This window comes from Talpa occidentalis, unplaced genomic scaffold (assembly GCF_014898055.3).
Source record: "Talpa occidentalis isolate TD23 unplaced genomic scaffold, MPIMG_talOcc4v2.1 talOcc4.17, whole genome shotgun sequence".
NCBI lineage: Eukaryota > Metazoa > Chordata > Mammalia > Eulipotyphla > Talpidae > Talpa > Talpa occidentalis.
In genome coordinates, this window is record NW_023601754.1 from 44,677,119 (window position 1) to 44,689,316 (window position 12,198).

General features: G+C 52.0%; 1 protein-coding gene across 5 annotated transcripts in view; it reads right to left on the reverse strand.

The window, feature by feature from the left end:
- Positions 1-397: 397 nt before the first annotated feature.
- The window catches only part of PGLYRP1 (peptidoglycan recognition protein 1), a 50,057-nt gene continuing 38,256 nt past the window's right edge, over positions 398-12,198 (reverse strand). For 2 of the 5 annotated variants that reach the window (XR_008552550.1, XR_008552552.1), the window contains one exon: positions 5,572-6,701. Coding sequence is in view for 1 of the 5 variants with exons in the window: in XM_037516818.1 (XP_037372715.1) it covers positions 467-645; positions 1,213-1,334; positions 4,018-4,307 (591 nt within the window). In the remaining 4 variants the exon portion in view is untranslated. Of the gene's footprint in view, positions 646-1,212; positions 1,335-4,017; positions 4,393-5,570; positions 6,702-12,198 lie in introns of those variants that run through there. The other 3 variants (XM_037516818.1, XR_008552549.1, XR_008552551.1) reach the window with 3 other exon arrangements.

Below are 12,198 nucleotides of genomic sequence, written 5' to 3' on the forward strand. Positions count from 1 at the left end.
GAGGCAGGTTGGGGTTCAGGTTCCAAAAAAACTAAGGCACTGTAAAAAAATGCAGGGGAGACTGAGCTGTCCTCAAAGGGATCCAAGTGGAGGTTCAGCACAGTCTTGTCTTTGGCTGTGTGGCGGAAATGGGGGCATCTTGCAGCATGCTTCGCTGCCTGGAGCACCCCTGTGCTGCTGTCCAGGTGTCTGGGCCGACCTGGTGCTGATTCCTGCGCTCTGACCTGAGACCTCTGGGTTCTGAGCTGTGATGTTGCTTCCAAGCTGGGATCTCTGGGGTCTTGGTTCAGGGTCGGGGCCTCTGGGTTCTGAGCACCAGCGAGGACAGACCGCTGGGAGACAGGCCCGGGGAGGGATGACTGAGGTCCAGGAGAGGGAGGCACGTGTCAGAACACAGTTTGAGCTGCACCTTTATTGGAGGGGGAGGCCCTGGGGTTTTTGATGGGGAGGGGTGGGAGATGGGGCCTCACTGGCGGTAGTGGGGCCAATCCTGGATGATTTCGTAGAGCCGATCCCCTGGAGAGAGCGTCTCTTGAACATCCCTGTGGCCTCTGACCTCGTAGTAGGGGAGCAGGGATCCCCTAGCCACCCCACAGGCCAGCAGACTCTGGGCTGCCCGGATTGCCCGGGGCGGTGGTGTCCGCTCTGGGGAGGCAAGAAGCAGGAGTGAGGCTGGGGCTTTCGGGAAAGGGCTAGGGATTCCAGCTGTGCACTCCCAGCAGGCCCCAGAGGGTGCAGACCCCGGCTGCCACTCCTTAGCAGTGACTGGCTCCCTGTGCCTGTTTCCTTGTCTGTGAGAGGGGAGAATAATGGCACCCCCCCCTCACCCGCCTCCCGGGGATGATAGAAGAGGGTTCATTTTGTAAACCCGGCAGAATGTGGATGGGTGTCTGGGGCAGTTAGTTGTTAGGATTATGACTTATTTTCCCTCCTCTGCTCCCAGACCCCAGGGTCCTCCCCACCCTAGCTGCCATTATGCCAAACACTGCTTTGGCATCTGGGGCCATCTGAGCACTTTTCTGTTGAACTAATTCCCACCCTTGGGTTGAAAATGGTCATCATCTAAAGGGGAGCACTGGGCTCAGAAAAGCAGTCCTGCATTCAAGGTCACCAAGCTGGTAGGTGGCAGGGCCCCTCACAGCCACCCACCCTGCTATGCCACACCCAGGCCCCATGTCAGCCCCGCTCCCCACCAGCTGAACAGCCACGTACCCATGTAGTTTCCCATGAAGGTGATGCCGATGGACATGGGGTTCCAGGAGGCACCTGAGTGGGCACCTATGGTGTCCCAGCCCCGACCCTCGTACACCAGCCCGTCTTCTCCGATCAGGAAGCTGTGTGGGTAGTGAGGGGGCCTTGATGAGGGAGGAGACTCTCCCCTCCTCCACCTCACCTCTTGCCGCCCTTACCTACCATTCATTATTTCCCCAGCCTCCCTCTTAACCGCTAATCTTCTACAGTGGCCATAACGTGGCCACTGCCACGTGCCAGGCACAGCCCTGATGCATCTTTTCTCATCCCCACAGTAATCCCGTTAGTCATTAGTGTCCCCACTCTGTATAGGAAACCAGAGAGGTGGAGACACTGGCCCATGGTCACACAGTCAGTCAGGGACAGAGTCAGGATTTTCACCCAGGTCTCCGTGAAGCCCCCCAACACAAGCTGGCCCCTTGCTTTCTCTTGGCCTCCTGGGAGGATTCCTTCAGCCCTTGATTTCCTTTATCTTCATCTGTATCCTCCCAGGCAGGCACCATTGTTATCTCTACTTTAAGCTAAGGTAGGCAAGAGTTAGAAAAAGGGATGATTTGGGGCCTGCCTGGTGGTGCAAGGGGTTAAGTCTCAGCACATCAAGCCATCAGCAGCCACTGCAGCGTGAGTTAGATCCCCGGCCAGGGAGCTACCCACATGGCACAGCAGACCTCTCCTGTCTCGCCCGCTGCTCCCCTCAGCAGTGTATTTCAGTAGATCTGCCTGTTCTTCTCCCTACTCTGTCTCTGGTGAATCCTCTCACCCCTGCATCTCTGGCCTACACCTTAGGTCTTGTATGCATAAATATATTTTAAAAAATCTTTAGAAAAAGGAATGATTTGCGCAAGGTCATGTCCCAGAGTCTTCTGCCTCTCAGACGTCCACTCACAAGCTCTTATGCCTCCGAACCACCTGCTTCCTGCCTCCTGTCCCTGCAGGTGTGCATTCGGGGGATGGGATCAGGGATATAGCAAGCCCTAGAGCTCCAGCATTTGCCTCTGAGATTCCCATCCTGACCCCAGGTCCTTAAAACTCACTCATCTGACATGTCCTGATGGAGGAAGTCTGACTTGACACAGTGGAATTAACGGGAGGATAGGTATCTGAGAGCTGCGGTCTGCAGCCACAGCCCCCCTGGCTCATAGGTGCACCAGCCACGCACAGGATGTTTACGCTTTTGCATCTTGGGTCCCACGTCTGCCACTTAGGGAGCCCAACTCAGAATCTGGCTCTGAGACGAGTTTTGTAGTGAGCGACTACCAGGACTGGGCGCTGCCACAGCCTCCCCGCTGATGGCGTTCCCTGTTTATTTGTTAAATGGAGTCAGCTGACTTGTAATTAAAACTTCTACACCCAGGTGGGGACAGCCAGGATCCCCCTTTCACAGTGAAGACATTGAGGCTCAGCGAGTACGCAAGGTGACAGAAAGGTGATCCTGGATAAGACTGAAAGCTAAAATCTGAGACGCGAGTTTGCTTCCCTGTAGGGCGATGGAGGCCAGAAGCTGTGAGCCCAGCCTGTGGTCTTCACAGCTTCCTGGAATCAGCCAGAATCAGGGCTCCTCACTCTTGGAAACAAAACCTTGAATTGGAACCTCTGAATGATCAAATCTTCAGGGGCAAGAGCTGGGGCTATCCCGGAGGCGTCTAGATTTCTTAGGAAAGCTCTCCGGTTCCTGGGCCTCACCTTGCCCCACTGATGCATTCACTAAGGGTGGGACCTGGGAGCTTGCATTTCCAGCAAGGTGATTTTCTGGTGCTTTCCGAGGCTTGAGAATGAATAGAACCTGAGAACCCCCATGGCTAGGGGGCCGTGGATCCCAGAAGCAATTCCAGCAAATCCGTGTCCCTGATTCTGCCCTTACTCCCTTCAGTCTGCTCTCCCCACAGCAGTCAGAGGGAGTGTCTCATCCCCTAGAAGCTCACACCCCTCTGTGGCACCTGGCTTTCCCGAGTGGAACCAAGGGCCTCTCCATGGCCCACAACTCTCTGCATGACCTGGCCCTGCCACCTCCTGGTTTCACATCTGTCCCCTAGCTCCCCACTGCACCTTACATCCTGCCATACCCCTCTGCTGGCTATACTATTCCCTCAGCGTCCCCCCCTTATCCCCCAGCCATCTCTGAGCCACTGTAGTAGAGACGTGGAGACCGCCCCTCACCTCACTCTGCCAACGGAGCCCCGCTTCTGGGCCCCTGTGTTCCTTCTCCCCATTGCTTCACCACCGGAAACCGCCCTGTGACTTTGGTCTTTCCCATCTGTTTCTCCCAGCGGGCCCTTACATCCCATTAGGCCCCACTGGCGCTGCTAGTGGCCGAGTCCCCATCCCTGTATCGGGCACCTGGCCCGGCACATAGTAGGTACCCAGTGGCAATAGTCTGGATTTTTGGTATCCAACCCCGTGGCAACAGCGTCCTAAGGGATTTGCATGTGTTGGCTGGTCCAGTCAAGCGCCTCCCACCCCACTGGCTTTGCTGAGGAGGAAGGTGAGGGCGAAGCTGGGAGACGGTGAGTCTCCTGGCCCCTCTCAGCCAGCCAGGAGCGGGATGGGGACGGGCACCTGGTCGGTGGTTCATCAGTCTGGTTTTCTGCCTGCTGACGGAGGCCCCAGACTCTGCAGGAGCCCCCGTGTAGAGGACCCCTCCTGCCCGTTGCCCAGTCTTGGCACAGACTTAGGCTTGAGCCCTCCTTCGCCCCCTCCTCCCCAGCTCAGGGCCCTCCCCGCACTCGCACTCCAGTCGGGGGCCCCAGCCTTCCCCTCCACACTCACTTGTAGCCCACGTCGCACCAGCCCAGGGTGCGTGCGTGGTAGTGCTGCACGTTCCGCACCTGCTGCAGGCAGGAGGCCGGAGTGTCGCAGCTGCGGCCCGCGGTGTGCGACACCACGACGTAGCGCACCGGCAGTGTCAGGTTCTTGTAGCACTCGGATTCCAGGGCCCTCCACTCTCTCCGCGGCACCACGGGGGCGCAGCAGTTGGGCGACTTGCCTTGCTGTCCGAGCGCGGGGCCGGGGAGGAGGGCCAGGAGGGCCCAGGTGAGCCGCACACGGAGGCCGAACATGGCGGGTGGGGCAGGCAGGAGTCCAGGAGCTCGAGTCTGGCCCTGCCTTTATCTCCTGGGCCCGAGCAGTGGGAAGATCTTACTTCACTCCCTAACGGGACTTCCTGCGTGGGTCACAGGGAACCCCAAACTCTGCTTCCTTCTCTGGTGGGACCTGAACAGGATGCGTTGCGGTCACGCTGGCCAAGGTGTGGAGGAGGAAGCGCGTGAGAGAACCAAGGGGCCCCTTATCCAACCGAGTGGGGGGCAGGGGCGCACAGGCCCCTGGACACTTCAGCCCTGTGGTTTCTGGAAGTCTCAGGGTCTGGATCCCTGCCCTACTTTGTCTCTTCTCTTAATGGGGCATTGGGCAACTCACCAGGAACCTAACAGGGAGCCAGGAGGAGCTGGGAGGGGCTGTGGGGGGTGGGGGTGAGGGGCTGGCAGGGCCTCTTCTTCCTTCTTCCTGCAGGGTCTGAGACAATAAAGTCTCCTCTTTTAAAATCACTTCTCTTTGGCCCAAGCCCAATGTTATTTAACCCTTGCAGCAAACTGAAGAGGTGAGTATTGGGAACCCAATTCACAGTAGAGTACACTGAGGCTGGCATCAGGGAAAGTCACTGCTGAGCCCTGGCAAAGAGCAGAGCTTGGATTCAAAGCCTCCCTGCCCGCCTTGGAATCCTGGCCATGCCCATGTGTAAGCTCTGGCTCCTGGTTTCATATTCCGGTGCCTCTGTTTTCCCCACGCACAAAACAAGGGTGATTGTAAAATAAAGGACCCAACTCCTCTGGTGGATGCGGGATTAAATGAGTTCACAGGGGTCGAGTCCTTAAAAGATGGTTGGCTCATGGCTCCATGTAAGTGCCACTGGGTCTGGAACTTAAATCTTTTTTTTTTATAGAGGCATTTTTTTTTTTATTTATTTTGTTTTGTTCGTTTGTTTGTTTTTTGTTTATACATGCACTGGGTACAGTCAGAAGCACGGGAGGGCGAGAGAATTCACCAGAGCCAGAGCGGGGAGCAGAGCAGGCAGAAGGACCGAAGTACACTGCTGAGGGGAGCAGCGGGCGGCAGGAGAGGTCTGCGCGCCATGCGGGACCCTCCTCCGGTGGCCGGGAAGCAGCCGGGGATCGAACCGGCGCCGCAGAGGCTGCGGGCAGCTTCGCAACCCAACGCTCAACCGCTGCGCCACCGGGGAGGCCCTGGAACTTAAATCTTGGGAGAAAGCAACGTGCTTTATGTGGGTGCTTCTGGCAGCTCTGTCCTGCATGGGAGGGAAGCCAAGGTCCAGAGAGGCACAGCTGTTTGCCCAGGGTCACTCAGTGACTGGGGATCAATCATTGGGGTGCAGACTCCCTGGACCTCTGCCTTTCCACTCCTGCCTGGAGTACCATGGTGATTTCGGGGTACACTTCCCGGTCTGGTTGTCCTCCTGTCCTTTCAGTACTGAATTTCAAAAAAATATTACAAAAATAACACATGCTTGCTGTAACAAGTTGAATTGACTACGGTCAAGGTGACTAATTGAATGTTAGTCACCTGTGTCCCTACCTGAGGTCATCAAGGAAGACAGTGTGGGATATCCACCATATTTCCCATGCTCAGGTAGATCACGTTTAAACTCATGATTTTGTTGAATGGAACCTGGTGGCTCTAAGTGCTTTTCATCAATTAACTCATTATCATATGCTCCCAACAGGTTTGTGAGGTAGATGCTATTAGTACCCCCCTTTTATAGTTGGGGACACTGAGGCACAGAGTGGTTAGCCCATGTAGAGAGAAGGTGAGGATGCTGGGGTTTAGAAACAGCCTTTGTGACTCCAAAAATTAAGGTCTAAACCATATTCTGTTTCTACAAACATATAAGGAGATATTAAAACAGTAACAAACCTATGTGTATAGATCTGCTTTTTGTCACCTAATGATTCATGTACATCGCTCCAAGACAATACATTTAATTCTGATTTAGTTTCCACACTAGTTGCCTATTTCGTGAGTATGTTCACCATTCTGATACAATCTCTTTTTTTGAGCCTTTCATTTCTCTGCCCCCAATACTGCACAAAATATTATCCAACAGACATCCTTACATACTGCAGTATTTATAAATTACAAATATAGATTTGCTAGGCATAGGTCAGATATATTTGATTGGTATTACATTATTTCCTCCAAAATGCTCTTTAAATATTTTCTCCATTAATGTAATGTTCCTACTCACCCCAAAAATGGATGTTATCATTTCTTTCTTCAATATATGGGTAGAAAATAAAATCTCTTTGTGGTTTTATTTTTCTCTCTTTGTAACTTTGACATTTTGACACTCAGGAGATTGAGTACTATTTCTGTTTCCTGACCACTTGGGTTTGTCATTTGCTGTTGTCTTCTGACAATTGTCTGTTCCTCTCCGTGGCCTATTAAAAAAAAATGCAAAGGTTGTTTGCCTTTTTATTGTCAATTTGCAAAATGAAGAGAACCGTCTCATAACTGAACTTGTTCAATTGTGGGGCATGTACATTTTGTATATGTCGGTTCTTTTAAAAAGCATTAAAGAATAAAACATAGAAAAGTATTCAAATGCCTTTTTAATAAATAGTTTGCTTTTGGGCCTTCCTGGTGGCACAGGCAGTTAAGCGCAGCGCGTGAGGCTGTCCACAGCCTCTGCAGCGCCTGTTCTATCCTTGCCGGCCTACAAGCAACCCACATGGTGCGGCAGACCTCTCCTGTCTCACCCACTGCTCCCCTCAGCAGTTTATTTCGTCAGTCTGCCTGTTCTGTTCCCCGCTCTGTGTCTGGTGGAATCCTCTCACCCTCCCGTGCATCTGGACTGTACCCCGGCTCTTGTATAAATAAAATAAATCTTTAAAAAAAAGAGTAAAATAAATAGTTTGCTTTTATAGAGTTAACAAAATAGAGTGGAGAGCTCTTTGAGTTTTTCACATGCGGAATACACCATGTAGCCAGCATCCAGATCAGGAAATAGATTGAAAATTTTAATAGCTATTACCCAGTACCATTCCAAAAACAGTTTTCTTATTTATTTTCCCCCCAGCAGTGTGATCCATTTTAAAATGCTTTACCCATTCAAGGAATGGAGTCTCTTTATGGTTTCATTTACATTTCCTTGAACATCAAGGATGTGATTGTCTTTTTACCTATTTCCAGCTGCTTTTACCCATCTTCTGGAACTGGCTATTCAACTCTCTTAACCACTTTCCTGTTGGGTTGTTGTAGAAGAAGGATGTTAACTCAATGTCTGTCAAATGTGCTGCAAGTCTATTCCTCCAGCTTATTTAAAAATATTTTGTGATTTCCCTGTTTCCTGTCATAAGAAGAATCTTTCCACACCAAGATTATCAAACTCTATTTTCAGGGCCTCCCTGGTAGCGCAAGGGGTTAAGACACAACCCATGAGGCTATCCACAACCACTGTATCACAAATTTGATTCCGGCCAGGGAGCAACCCACATGGCGCAGCAGACCTCTTCTGTCTCCCCGCTGCTCCCCTCAGCAGTGTATTTCAGTAGATCTGCCTGTTCTGTTTCCCACTCTGTCTCTGGTGAATCATCTCACCCCCCGCACCTCTGGCCTACACCCTGGTGCTTGAATGCATAAATAAATAAATCTTTAAAAAAAAAAACAAGCCGGGCCTCCCCGGTGGCGCAGCGGTAGAGCGCTGGGTTGTGAAGCTGCCCGCGGCCTCTGCGGTGCCGGTTCAATCCCCGGCTGCTCCCCGGCCACCAGAGGAGGGTCCCACATGGCGCGCAGACCTCTCCTGCCGCCCGCTGCTCCCCTCAGCAGTGTACTTCGGTCCTTCTGCCTGCCCTGCCCCTCGCTCTGGCTCTGGTGAATTCTCTCACCCTCCCGCACTTCTGACTATACCCAGTGCATGTATAAACAAAACAAATAAGCAAACAAATAAATAAAGAAAAACATGCCTCTATTAAAAAAAAAAAAAAAAAAACAAGCCTATTTTCAAGTACTATTACTACCTTGTCTTAATTTTGGACCTTGACCTTGGCTAGAATTTATATTACAGATAGAATGATGTAGGGGTCTAACTTTGTTTTCAAGCGATCAGCCATTTGTCTCTGTACCTCTTATTAAATAGTTGGATTTAGTTTTAAACTCCAACCCTGCCACTAATTAGCCGGTGCCCTTAGAGTCCCACATCATTGACCACTTCCTTTTTGAAATGCCCACATCTCTTAGCTTCTGTGTCATCAGACTGTCTTGATTTTCCTTCCGCCTCTCTGACTGATCTTTGGTTCTCTTGCAGACTCTTCTGGACTAGCACACTGTATTTTCTCTGCCTGATGACTGTACCCAGATAATGGCTTCAACCATCAGCGATATGCAAATGACCCAGAATTTTACATCCAGTCCAGAGCTCTCAGCTGAATTCTGGAACTAGTCTCCACCTGCCCATTTGCCATCTCCACTTGGGTGTTCCCCAGACCCTGCACACGCACGATTTCCAGATGGTTCCTGACTTACTCCTCCAAAAGGGACCCTCCTCCAGGAGCCTGTCTCAGGGAGTGACAGGCTTCGTCCCAGTCAGGAAAACTGCACATCTGAGCACGGTCCTGGACCAGCGTCTGCTCTCCCGCTGGGTCTGGGACCCGAAGGATGCCCAGCACACAGCCGGTGCTCAATTTATAGTTACTGATTGATGGGGTGAAGCTCCAGCCGGCCCTCCATCACGCCGCCTTCCCTCCTAAAGATCCTATGAATTAGAGCGTTCCTGCCTATTTCCACTCTCTCCATCCAGCTGCAGTCTGCCCCCAGCTGGATTTGGCTCCCATCTCCTCAGTGACTCCCAGTGGGCACCCTGGGCCCTGGGAGGCCACAGCTCAGATCTGATCCTGCCTTTCCTGAAGGTCACCTCAAAAAGGAGTCACCTTTTTCCTAGGATGAGGTGCAAGCTGCTCATGGAGATCTACAGTACCCCTCCAGCCCTCTTCCTGGGGGTGCCAGACCCTGCCCTTCTTGCTGCCCTGGAAGGTGCTTGACTGGTGGACCCCCAGGGGACTTTACAGGCCATGTGCAAGTTTTAAATAGAGGAAGCTTCAAAATTCAGGAACTTTGTACTTTGCCTTTAAGATTACAAAGCACACAGCTACCGTGGTGTAAAAAGGCAGGAATATTTGTACATCGGATACTTGCACAATACTAAGAATGTAATCATTGGCCAAGAGGGATGAAGTCTTTCTTTGTTAGAATTTTATTTTGTGGCTTGTCAGCCGAAAATGGGACACGCCCATGATTGTCATATTGCCTTTTATAGTGAGACCGTATAACTCATGTCTTTATTTTATTTTTTTAAAGATTTATTTATTTATTTATTATACAAGCACTGGGTACAGTCAGAAGCACAGGAGGGTGAGAGAACTCACCAGAGCCAGAGTGGGGAGCAGAGCAGGCAGAAGGACCGAAGTACACTGCTGAGGGGAGCAGCGGGCGGCAGGAGAGGTCTGCGCGCCATGCGGGACCCTCCACTGGTGGCCGGGGAGCAGCCGGGGATCGAACCGGCGCCGCAGATGCCCCGGGCAACTTCGCAACCCCGCGCTCAACCGCTGCGCCACCGGGGAGGCCCTCGTGTCTTTATTTCGAATGGAGGAAATGAGATTTATTCTCTGCATGTTTTAGGAAGCTGCATTTTTAAATATTTAATTCATCAGCTGCCTTTATTTGATCTTGTTATAATAATTCATTCAGCCAGTATAAAAACTCCTCAGATTCTCTTGCACGGAGCAAAAAATATTTGTTTCTTTTGTTCTATCAGCAATGACAGAAGACAAATTAAATGGTGATTACAGGAATGGACATGTATAAACACAACACAGAATCTTGGTTCTTTTCCTCGATACTCCCAGTCCTCAAATGCTCCCTCATCCTAATTGTCACTTCTGCTATTCTTCGGTCTCACCTCCTCAGAGGCGACAGATCTCCTTATTTGCTTTCTCCACATCATCTCCTCTCTTTCTTCGAATTCATCACAACTGTAGTTATTAGCTTCCCTGTGAACTGGGAGGGGGATTGGAGGGCAGGACTGGCCTCTGCCTTCTGTGTCTCTCTTTCCCAGGGGCGCCCCCAACACTGGCTGCCTCAGACTCCCCTCCAGCTGGAGCCCAGGCCTGGACTCAGGTCTTCATGAAATACACACAGACAGGCCCCAGGTGAGGACACAGAGGAGCTCCCAGACTCCAGAAGCTTCTAGTGTCCCTAACCACCCCCTCTTTACCTTCCCATGGCCCAGTGCTCTTTCAGGTTGTCCTGCCTCCCCATTCCCTGCCTCTGGCCGCCTCAGCGCTTCTGCCACCCACCTTTCCCCTGGTTCCCCTCTGTAGCTGCTGACACCCGCAGGGCTTTGCCTTCCCAGAGACCAGCTCCTCCTGGCACAGGGGAGCATGCAGATACCCGCCGTCCTGCTTTTCCTACCAGGTTCTCGGTGCCCCCCATTCTCTACAGCAGAGACCAGGTGACGTCACACAAAACCCCGGCATCCTCAACTGCTCCAAGCTCGCTTTGCACTTCCCTGGCCTTGATAACCAAGAAGCCCTCCTGGTCTGGAATGTGGGCTCCAGTGACCCACTGAGGCCTGGACAGCCTGGTCTTCTGTTGCCACCTCTGCCCTGCAGGGTGATGAGCAAAACCCATCTCACCTGATGCCCTGACCCCTGGGAGCTGCCTGACAGCTGTCCCGACCCTGGGTCCCCTCAGACACTGACACACAATCCTGACAGCAGTGTGTGCGCGTGCAAACACACAAACACACACACACACAGCCCACTTCTTAGCATCCACATCAAGTTGTCTGATAGAGGTGGGGTTTGGTGAGCAGGGACCTTGGGTTACCTCTGAGCAGTTCAGCAGAGTTCGCCATTCCGTGGCTCGTGGCAAGTTTACCACAGACACAAAAAGGTTAGGCTTGTCAGAGAAAAGGGAGGGAGAAGAAGACTGCTTTCTGCCTGGGCAGAAATTGTACTGATAGAGGGCCTCCCCTGGTGGTACAGCGGTTGAGCACTAGCCTGCGAAGCTGCCCGCAGCCTCTGCAGCGCTGGTTCGATCCCTGGCCACCGCCGAGGGTCCCACATGGTGCGCAGACCTCTCCTGCCAGGCCCGCTGCTCCCCTCAGCAGTGTATTTCATCAGTCTGCCTGTTCTGCTCCCCGCTCTGTCTCTGGTGAATTCTCTCACCCTCCCATGCTTCTGACTGTACCCAGTGCTTGTATAAATAAATAAACAAATCTTTAAAAAAAAAGAAAAAAAGATTAAAAAGAAGAAATTGTACTGATAGAGGGTCCTTCTTTTGGGGAGGGCTTCCTCCTTTGTGGAATTTCTATCTACTGTCAAATTGCTTACTTCTGGGGTGTGACTAGGTGGACTTGTAAGGACGGGGATTCTCTACAATGGCCTCGGCTCCATAGCTGCCTTGGTCCGCATGCCCGACATTTCTAGAGCAGTCAGTCGTGACCCGAGAGCGCGGGTCTAGGATATTTCTTTTCAATATCCGGTTTCATGACCATGTTAATCATCTCCACCCACACCTCCAGTTTCTAGTCTTGTAATGCCTCCATCCACAATTAAAAAAAATATCTAAACCTCCAACACACATGTGCTGGTGGCACCTGTGTCCGGGGTCTGACTGGAAATTCTCCAACAACTCAAAGTCAAGATAACTCCTGGTTTGGGGTTCTTGTCTGTGGGGTACCCTGGATAGATTCCATTTGTACTGCGGAGTGGCAGGAACCTTCATTCCCAGTGCAGAGGTGAGGGTGCAGGGCAGCTCTGGGTGCTGGGGGACCTGCCCTGCTGTGGTGGCCTCCAGCGCTGGCTGGGGATCCTCTATTGAAAGAGGTTGGGGTGATTTCTTTTCCCTGTGGCTCTTCCTGCTACTGAGGCTCAGGGA